The sequence below is a fragment of the Gastrolobium bilobum genome, unplaced genomic scaffold (assembly GCF_033153095.1).
Source record: "Gastrolobium bilobum isolate Gb01-03AN ecotype WA unplaced genomic scaffold, APGP_CSIRO_Gbil_v1 utg7888, whole genome shotgun sequence".
In the NCBI taxonomy this organism is placed as follows: domain Eukaryota; kingdom Viridiplantae; phylum Streptophyta; class Magnoliopsida; order Fabales; family Fabaceae; genus Gastrolobium; species Gastrolobium bilobum.
Genome location: NW_026898738.1, coordinates 390481 through 400897, shown reverse-complemented (window position 1 = coordinate 400897; position 10417 = coordinate 390481). Strand labels below are relative to the sequence as shown.

The following is a 10417-nucleotide window of genomic DNA, read 5'->3' as shown; positions in this document are numbered from 1 at the left end:
TTATCATACGTGGGACAAATGGCGTCTTGTTCACTTTTAAAATCGCACATGATTCTTCCAAGTCCAATTAGGGGTGTAAATATGCTAGATTAGACTAGGCTTTGATTTAAATAAACCAGGTCTGTATAAAAGATCTTATGTCTAACTTGATCTACATTTAAAAAATAAAAGTTTTGGCTTAGGCCTATTAGCCTGTTTAAGTCTATTAAACATTCAATAATTAAAAAAATAACTAAAATAATATTACTTTATTCTTCAAAATTATTAAAAAAATAATTTTATTTATTTTATTTAAAATAAATAATATTATATAGGCTAGTCTATAGGCTTATAGGTCTGACATGTACAAAAAAGTTTATGGCTTATTTTTTAAATAAGCTTTTTTAAAAACTTAGACCTATTTTATTTGACTATTTGTAATAAGTCAAATTTAACCTAATATAAACTAGGTCGTAGACCTCTGTAGACCGTCCTAACCCATTTACACCCCTAAGCCTAATTGATTCAATATTTTAAAGTGGCAAGAATTGCATATTTCTCAACATTAATTATGAAACGGAGTGGAGGATTTTGTCTTGATTGCTAAACTAGCATAACATATAAGCCTTTTTTTAAGTGCTCCCATCAGCGCATACCTTTCACATGCAGCCTAGAGAATACACCATTATATTACAAAATGTTGTAATACAAATAGGTCTCCTCCTAAATGGAAGACCCATTTTCCGCCTAACTTCCAATCAGTTAGCGCTAGTAGGGAAACGACTATTAGGGGGCATTTCTTTGTGGAAATTTTTTTGGAACAGTAGAGAAATGTAATAGATACAGAAATGATTGGAAAGTGAGATAAAATGAGATAGGTAGAAAAATATAAAAAAAAGTTTACTGGAAAAATTAAGTAACTTTTATGAAATCAACAGTGCATTAAAAGTGAGATAACCGGTTTTCCAAAAAATCTCACCTTCAAACTGGGTTTCTAAACAGTGCGGATATCTATGTTTCTCATAAATCCATACAAATTGGATAGATGGATTTTTGGTGAAAATATGTTGAAACAAACACGGTGTTTCTAAAAGTCATACTTGAGAAACATAGATATTTCTTGAAAAGCTCCAAACCAAACACCACCTTAGGTATATCTTTTTCTAAGTAGTCGTTATGAAAGTTATATTTACAAACTTTTATAAATTATATTATGTCTGACTGATAATATATTCTTGAATGAAGTATTACCGGCAAGACATGATGTAATTTGTAAAAATTTATAAAAAAATTTATAAACAGATCATTCGCGATTAATTATATCTAAATTTGTATTATATCTAAATTTGTACAGATCACTTAACACAACAGTACTTTATGCACATATTATATTCACAACACACATACACAGACGGACATATATAATATTTGTTACTTAAGTTAATCCTTTATCCATAGGCACGAACAGATAAACTAAAAGAGTCACAAAATATTAAATATCCCTGATGAGACTCTTCGATCAGTAGGAGTTGCATTTATTAGGGCAAATTAATAAATAAATGTCAGTTTGTAGTTAGTCATTATTAATTTCTTTGTCTATCATACACAATTTTTTTTTTTTATACAAAGTTGGGATCTTGCATGCTTAAACTTGCAAGAAAAGGGTAAAAATAAAATTTTAAAATTATAAATATTATTAAGATTAATAAGAGATATTAATTATTATAAATATTTTTAAGGGAGTAGTTAATTATTAATACTAATAACTTATTATTATTAAAAAATATTATTTTATATATAAAGTAATAATAAATTAAAATTTAAGGAGAAGCGATTGCCAATACTAACCCTTCCCTCGTTCTGCCTCTAATCATGGGGAAACTCTCAATTGAACAATGTAAATAATTAAGTCAAACGCAGTCAAACCCATAAATCGGCAAGAAAATGAGACGAAAATTAGATAGCATAATAAATGCCAATTTTAACTACCATCTGTCATTGTAAGTTATGTGTTTTATTTTACCTACTCTAAGAAACAAAAATCGTTTCGCTTTCAATCCAGCTACTTATAACCGGTCTCAAACTGCTAATAATAGAATACTGGCCAAGGGGTCCCTTCATACTGATGTGGATTCTCCCAATTTGTTTACCTCTATTGAATCGTTCCTTTCACTTTTTCTGCCACACTCTGCATCCTCTCTCTCTCAGTGTGTCCACTATCCCTCTCTATACTACCCCTTCTAATTTATGACTCTCCTCTTTCTTATTGCCATACTCGGAACAGTGATTAAACTATGAAACCATATTTTTTATCATATTGTGACGTGTGATGATTCGTTATCACTAGTAGTGAATTTTAGGACTAATAATTTCAAGACACGTGATCATATTGCGTACCAAACATATAACAATAATTTGCTACCAGTCGTATCAAATTATTCTATATAACAGTCTGGTAAAAAATATTGTTCCGCCATGCTCCGTAACAAGAAAAACCATTAATGACAACACAAACTTAAATTTTCAAACCATATTTTTTTTTCTCTCTCTCTTTGGTTGGGTTGTTTCACAACACAAGTTGAGATAGTTTATAGAGTACTACTACTACCATTAGGATCTCAGTTAACTCATATTTAATTTTGCCTCTTAGTTTAGATGGGGAATGACTTCAAGAGAGTGACATAAAAGGCATTCATGGCTTCACTTAATTCATATTATAACTTCACCATCTTGCTTATCATAGTTCTAGTGAACCACTTGATGTGTTCAGTTTCTTGCTTCAATCAACCGCAGCCTGCAATTCCTTCAAGGGTAGGCTTTAATGTAAAGCAATGGTGTTTTTTCCTCTTCACTCCCTTTGCCTCTGTTTTATGTGTGTGTGTGTGTATACTTTGGTTTGAAAAGGATTCAATTGGGTATGTATGTTATGTGCAGGACTTGTTATATGAAGAGGAAAACAGGTTAGGTTCAATTCCTCCTAGATGCCACAACAAGTGCAACCAGTGTCATCCATGCATGGCAGTGCAAGTTCCAGACTTGCCTAGCCATGAGCGGGTTCAGCCAGATCTTGCCATGGAAAGTTTCTTTCTTCAAGGTAATAGGTACTCCAATTACAAGCCTTTGAGTTGGAAATGCCATTGTGGTGGCCACTTCTTCAACCCTTAGAAATTTTTTGTTTCTTATTCTGATGGGGATTATCCTCACACCTTCATTTGTAAAATGGAAATTGCCCCCCCCCCCCCCCTTTTATTTTTTGGTTTTATAATTATAAGTTTTAATTATAACTGATATTGTGCCTGAAGAAGGGTCAATGGGAATGCTTAGGTTTCACAGATGTGTGTAACTTGCGTCACCATTGATTGTATACCTTGGAGTTTGATACACTTGTACAGTGTTTGTTACGGACCTGAAATCTTACTTTATGGTTGAGTCTAAATTTTGTGATAGTTTCCTTTGTACTGCTTTTCTATGTGCTTATTTAATTCTCCTTCCAGTCAATGAAGACTATATGCTAACCTTGGGGGTCCTGATTCCTGAACAGAAGGCGAGTGTGATTTGAAAAAAAATAAAAAAGGTTTTGCAACATAAATAGACTGTTAATATGTATAAGGTTGTGTGAGTCAAATACACTTGTCCCTACAATTTATCTTTAAACATGATAAGTTGTGCCTACATAAAATTGTTTCGTTGTGATAGTTCTTAGTTGTCCATAGGAAATGTTCTTTTCCTTCTTTATTCCCTTTTAGTTTCCCGATGACCCTTTAAGCTCTTTCTTGAAGGGAAAGGCCGTAAGAGAGCATGATGAACTAAACGGTGGTAGTTCAGTTGGCGCACAACAGCTGAGCATGTGAGGATGAGAGAATGTATTCAATCACTTTCAGTATTATCTTTGAGAGAAATTTAAAACTTTAATCCTGACTTTGCCCCAAATCTTGATTTATCAAAAAATAAAATAAAAAAGAGAGCATGACCAACTATTAAGCATGTCATTAAAATGTTAGCGTATAATCTTAACCGTGATGAAGTGACGGATGACTTAGGGTGGATATCGCCCCATTATATAAGAATCTTTATCTTATTTTCTATTTAAACTTAAGGGGGTATTTGGTAGAGGAAAAAAAAAATTTATCCGGGAATCTCAATTTTCAAAAATATGATTTTTACCTTCAGTTTACGGTAATATTTGAAAATACAAAATTTAAAAAAATTCAATTGTCCAATAATCCTGGAAAATTCCGTATACCAAACGTGTCCCCTAAGAGAAATGTAGAATAATAAAAGTTTACCCTCTCAACCTTAATCTTACAACTTTCGTCTTTATTATTTCTTATATATAAATAAAATATGAAAAAAAAATCTGACTACTTATTAACCCATAATCATTTCACCCTATGTGAGTTGTGTAAATTTAGTTTTCTTCCCCCTTTTCATAATTTTTTTTGTTTCCACAATTGAATCATACGGGTGTAGACGGATGGCTACGTTCAGCTTGTCTGTACTATGTTTATCTCACGGCCACTCATTACAAGTCACTCGGTTTACAATAAAAATATAAATATGATTAGAAAATCTTAACAACAGTTATTCATGGACCCAAACTCAAATTACTAAGAAAATTATAATAAATCAAAGGCCCACTACAGGCATGGGGGCACTGACCCCCGAACCTCTGCCCGCTCACTTGAGAACGGAATCTTAGTTGTCTTTATACTGACCCTGACAACAAGAACCCTCGTCACCATACGAAGTATAAGTCATACCAACAATACCCTCCCTTTTTAACAGCTTTACGAAAATATCCATGCACTGTTTCTCTCTTGATTCCAAAAATAAAAATTGGATAATAAAAAAGTTTAAAGATCCCTATTTGTAAAATTATTCTTTAAATTCCTTATTATAATGTAATAAAGTGACGTGAAATTCACGCACATTAATTGGAGGAAAATGATTCCTATTGGGAAAGGTTTTTTTTTTTCTTTTGGTGGCTTTTACAAGACTTCAGTAACATTTCACCTACAAAGAGAAAACTGACACTGACATGTGTTATCGCAAAAATTGTTACTGAAGCATGACTTTAATGCTTCCTCTTTCGTGCTATGAACCTAAACTCCTATCGAATATTTAAGCAGTGTCTTCCGTTTATGTGTTAGGCTAAACCCACCAGCCATCAAGGGAATCTACTATTTCAGCTGACTGAATAAGACGCCAATAACTACCACACCAACATTCAGAAAGTGTCTTATTACTCCTTATAAAGAAGCTGTTCTACCGTTAAATGCTGCAATACCCTTTGCCCTGTTAGCTGTAGCTGTGAACTTTGCCACGTTCATTCATTTTCTTGACATTAAAAGATGTCGAGTTTAGCTTGTACTTCGTGCTAGTAACACTAATAGTGAGTTTTTATTAAGCTTGATAGGAGAGAAGTTCTCTCTTATTCTGAAAAATATCTAATATATTACTGTCTCACTATTTGCTTGGTGCTACCAGTCAATAGAAATTCATGAATAATTGTGATATTTGTACACATAAGAGAGAGAAATGTTTTTTTATCCAAATGTCACTTGTTCAAGGAAAGAGCTACCTACTACAGTTGTATAGAAGATGTTGTCCATATTGTATAGAAGATGTTGTCCATATTCTGACACAATGAAACGAGGTCTATCAATTTTTTGTTTTAGAAAAATAGCTCATTTTTCTATGTCAGAGAAATATGAGTGTTTTCTTTTACTTCATAAAAAAATGATTTTCCTTTCAGTAATCTTAAGACGAAAAAAATGGCAGCTCGTGCCTCATCAATTATTTTAGTAGTTTCAATATTTTCTTAGTTATATATATTGTAAAGCAATTAAATGCGAGCTGGGCCTGACCGCATGGATATGCAGCTTGTAATGTTGATTTGGGTTATAAAGTTTTTTTTTAAAAAAAATAAAATAAAATACATACACACTAATAAACAATCGTTTCACCCAACAACTTAAGTTTATAGGTGAAGAACCATCAAAGGGCATGAAGCATTAATATTGTACACGTCCATTCTTTTTCTACCTTATATTGACTTGATTTCACTAAAAAATGATGGGCGATAATTATTGAATTGGTAAATCCATAATCAAGAGGCTCTGATATTAGGATAAACAATTATCTCACTCAATAACTAAAGAAAGCTTATGAGTGAAGGCTCGTTAATAATTTTTATATTTCTCTAATACTAACATAAGTTTTAGATTGGGAAATGATTTTTATATAATTCCTTATGTTGGAAAAACTAAAAAGAAAAATGATTAAATAATGTGTTTTATATATTTTATTATCTTGCTAAAATAAAATATATAAAAAATGATGTGTAAGTAAAATTGTTTAAGATTTGTCCGCATCAAAAAACTCACACCGTTGACAGAAGTTGGCATGTTTTGGCATCTGTTCTTAAGCCAAGCATTCCAAAAGAATCTCTTTCTCAACTATTGATGTCATCACTTGTGCAAACTTTTCCACAAGGACACGTTGAAATCATCAACTCAACCACTTCCTTTGATCTATTAATTAATTATAGTAATGGAATATTGATCCCATGCTAGCTTTTGTCAATGAATAAATCTACAAAACGCAGTAAACTGCATAGACTAGAATCAGAACATTAGAAGAAAAAAATGAAGTCTTCACATACAAAGTCCCAACCCCATGTAGTGTGTGTTCCCTTCCCAGGACAGGGACATATAAACCCTTTTATGCAATTGGCCAAGGTCCTTCACTGGAAAGGGTTCCACATAACTTTTGTCAACACTGAATCCAATCATAGACGTTTGGTCAGGTCTCTGGGACAAACCTTTGTTAAGAGCCAACCAGGTTTTGATTTTGAGACTATCCCAGATAGTTTACCACAAAGAGATGGTGATACAAACCCAGATGTCTCAGCCCTGTGTGATTCAACCCGAAAGAACTTTTTGGCACCATTCAAGAAGCTTTTGACCAAGCTAAACACATCTTCAAGGGTTCCTCCTGTTAGTTGCATAATATCTGATGGGGTCATGAGCTTTGCAATTAAAGCTGCTCAGGAATTGAACATACCTGAAGCTCAGTTTTGGACTGCATCTGCTTGTGGATTCATGGGATACTTGCAATTCGGTGAACTAGCTAACAGAGGCATTATTCCATTCAAAGGTTGCTTTTTGTTATTGATTATGAATTATTTTGTTATAATAATGTTGTTGGAGATATATAAAACCATTAATGTAGTCTCACGTAACAGTTTAAGCTTTTGAGTTGAATTGATTTTTTACATGGTATCAGAGTCTCGATGTCCCGAGTTTGATCCTCGCCGCACTCCATTTTCTTTATGAATTTCTTAGCAGAGGTAGGCTGAGCTGATGCATCATCAATCTTTCAAACTCAATGTGCTCTTTTGTGAGGGGGCGTGTGAGACATATATAATATCATTAACGTAGCCTCACTCAATAGCTTAAACTTTTGGATTAAATTAGTTCTTTACACATGTTTTGCATTATATATAAATGTTTGGATTGGTTAAGTTGCAATTATTTATCATCTTGTTTCAGATAATGAATCCATTACTGACAGTGCACTGGACAAGCCCATAGATTGGATTCCAGGTATGAAAAATGTTAGACTCAAAGACATGCCAAGCTTTATCAGAACAACAAATCTTGATGAGACCATGTTCAATTTCATGGGGTCAGAAGTAGAGAAATGCTTGACATCATCAGCTATCATTTTTAACACATTTCAAGAGTTTGAACTAGAAGTCCTTGCTGCAATAAAGGCCAAGTTTCCCAACATATACAACATTGGCCCACTTCCCTTGTTATGTAGGCATGTCCCTGAGAACAAGTTTATGTCCCTTGGGTCAAGTTTATGGGTGGAAGACTCCAATTGCCTCAGTTGGCTAGATAAATGGCAACCCAATTCAGTTATATATGTGAATTATGGAAGTTGGACTGTGATAACTGAGCATCACCTAAAAGAACTTGCTTGGGGTCTTGCAAATAGCAAGCACCCATTTTTATGGATAATTAGGCATGATGTAGTAATGGGTGAATCAGCAATTTTACCTAAGGAGTTTTCTGATGAGATTAAAGAAAGGGGATACATCACAAGTTGGTGCCCTCAAGATAGAGTACTTGCACATCCATCAATTGGGCTTTTCTTAACACATTGTGGATGGAATTCACTAACAGAAGCTATATGTGGGGGTGTGCCTATCATATGCTGGCCTTTCTTTGCAGAGCAGCAAATGAATTGTAGATATGCGTGTACAAATTGGAGAATAGGGGTGGAGATAAATCATGATGTAAAGCGTGGAGAGATTGCTGAGCTTGTTAAGGAAATGATGGAAGGAGATAAGGCAAAGGAAAAGAAGCAAAACGTTTTAGAATGGAGGAAAAAAGCAGTACAAGCAACGGATATAGGTGGCTCATCCTATAATGATTTCAATAGGTTAATAGAAGAGGCTCTTCATTTTGGAGAGTGATTCAAAATTTCATCAGTGTTATGGTCTTGTAAGAGGCTATTGTAATAAAAGCCTCTTCTTCTTCTTCTTTTTATTTTGTAGAGTAATTTAATAAATTTAGTAAATGTTCAGGTCGTGTAAAAGTAACTCACACTTTTTTTCAGTAACTGAAGGGTATCCTCACCCCCTTCGGGGGTGAGATTAATCCCAAACGAGCACCGTAGGACCCTTGCGGGGGCGGCTCTACCCAACCCTTTTTTTCCATACCCAGGACTCGAACTCGAGACCACTGGTTAAGGGAACACAGCCTCCGGACCAACTGTGCCAAAAGATTTGAGTAAGTAGCTCACACTTTAAGTTCTTGTTCTATGTTTAATGGAAAGAACCACGCAGGGGAAATAATAATAAAATAAAAAATTTGTGAGCTCTAATTAGAAGTATCTAAGTAAACCAAACCATAGTAAAATAAAGTACATAAATCGCAAATTATGTCCATCAAATTTACTGTGAGAAAACCCTCCTCAACGTGGAAAAAATTATTCACAGGACTATAAAAGCTATGCTATTGTTACCAAAACCAGAAATGCAAAGGAGTTTATGCAGTCTCAAGTAATAGATATAAAAATATTATCAACACATTCTTCAATACTCTTTCAATTATTTTGTGAAGTTTCTTACTTAGTCCACTAAAAAAATAACCTAGCCCACTCTATATTGGTGTGGCCAGAATGAAATTTCACTCAAAACTAGTGTGTTATGAAGCGAGTGCCAGAGAACATGTTATCAGTATTTCTCCAAGATCAAAGAGTAAACCACTAAACCACAAAGACCTAAAGTTATCAACAAGATAGCAATAGTCAAAAAGAGTTAACAAAGGTCACTACAAAAATCATTTCTGTTCACGATTTATCAAGGAATTATACAGGGGAAATTCAAATCAGAGTATCCAGCTTGAAGAAAAATGAATGAAATGTATGAAGAATCTCAAGATAAAATTTCAGCTCAAATGAAATATATATATGAGAAAAACTAATATTACGTAACATGATATAACAATTTTTACCTACTCACCCATTGATTTTTGCACCAGCATTTTTTATTTTTTGTTTTTATTATATGTATGGGACCTACATGATTTTTGTTTGAGTAGGAAAAATGCTTTAGATTATGTTGCAGGATAGTAGGTTTACCCTATATATATATATATATATATATATATATATATATATATATATATATATATATATATACTATTTAAAGTAAGAATTTTCTCCTAATTTTTTTTTAAACCTCCCCTTTTTTCTTCTCAACTCAATTACCCCCTCCCTCCCCTTTAAAGCAGTCATAAAAATGTACTGAATATTTAGTATACGATCTTAAGAATTTTGATCCAATCATAGAAGTTAGTTAAATTTAAATATTGATAAGAATTACTCCAAAAACAATCTATTGGGATTGCTCTAGGAAAATAGATTTTATTAATGAAAGAACAAATATAACAAACGTGCTATATAATGCTTTAGTTGTAAGTTTCTCAAACGAAATCCCAATATGGAATATTAGTTAAATTACTTTCAACAGAGTACAGGTAAAACCAAAGGGGTGGTGGCGCAGTTGGCTAGCGCGTAGGTCTCATAGCTTCTGAGTTATCCTGAGGTCGAGAGTTCGAGCCTCTCTCACCCCATCATTTTTTTATAGCCCCTTTATTTATTTATCTTTTAGTGTTTGTTATTCTCAAACATTTCTTTTGTACTTGTTGAGTTGTTTGAAAGGTACTTGCTCTTAAATATCCCTGCAAATGACCACTGTCATCGCATGTTAAAAGAATTCAAGTCGCTTCTACTTAGATCAACACGCGCGCATCAATCACTGCAACTCTTAATCATCACAATTGTCACATATTACTACTTCCAAATTTTCTTGCTTCTGCTAGTGCTGGAACTTGCTGGAACTTTAACTGATATTAGCATAAGT

General features: G+C 33.4%; 2 protein-coding genes and 1 non-coding gene across 3 annotated transcripts; all 3 read left to right on the top strand.

The window, feature by feature from the left end:
* The first annotated feature begins 2673 nt into the window (after positions 1–2673).
* LOC133283673 (EPIDERMAL PATTERNING FACTOR-like protein 1) lies at positions 2674–3144 on the top strand. Its single transcript, XM_061480568.1, has 2 exons — positions 2674–2790; positions 2914–3144. The coding sequence occupies exons 1-2, from the start codon at positions 2674–2676 to the stop codon at positions 3142–3144; spliced, it is 348 nt and encodes a 115-aa protein (XP_061336552.1).
* Positions 3145–6615: 3471 nt separating this feature from the next.
* On the top strand, positions 6616–8569 carry LOC133283716 (linamarin synthase 2-like). The gene is made up of 2 exons (XM_061480623.1): positions 6616–7137; positions 7533–8569. Exons 1-2 carry the CDS (start codon positions 6627–6629, stop codon positions 8462–8464), a joined length of 1443 nt encoding a protein of 480 aa, XP_061336607.1. The 5' UTR covers positions 6616–6626; the 3' UTR covers positions 8465–8569.
* Positions 8570–10042: 1473 nt separating this feature from the next.
* TRNAM-CAU (transfer RNA methionine (anticodon CAU)) lies at positions 10043–10127 on the top strand. The gene is given in 2 exon segments: positions 10043–10080; positions 10092–10127. It is a non-coding gene; the product is annotated as a tRNA-Met (tRNA).
* Positions 10128–10417: the final 290 nt, after the last annotated feature.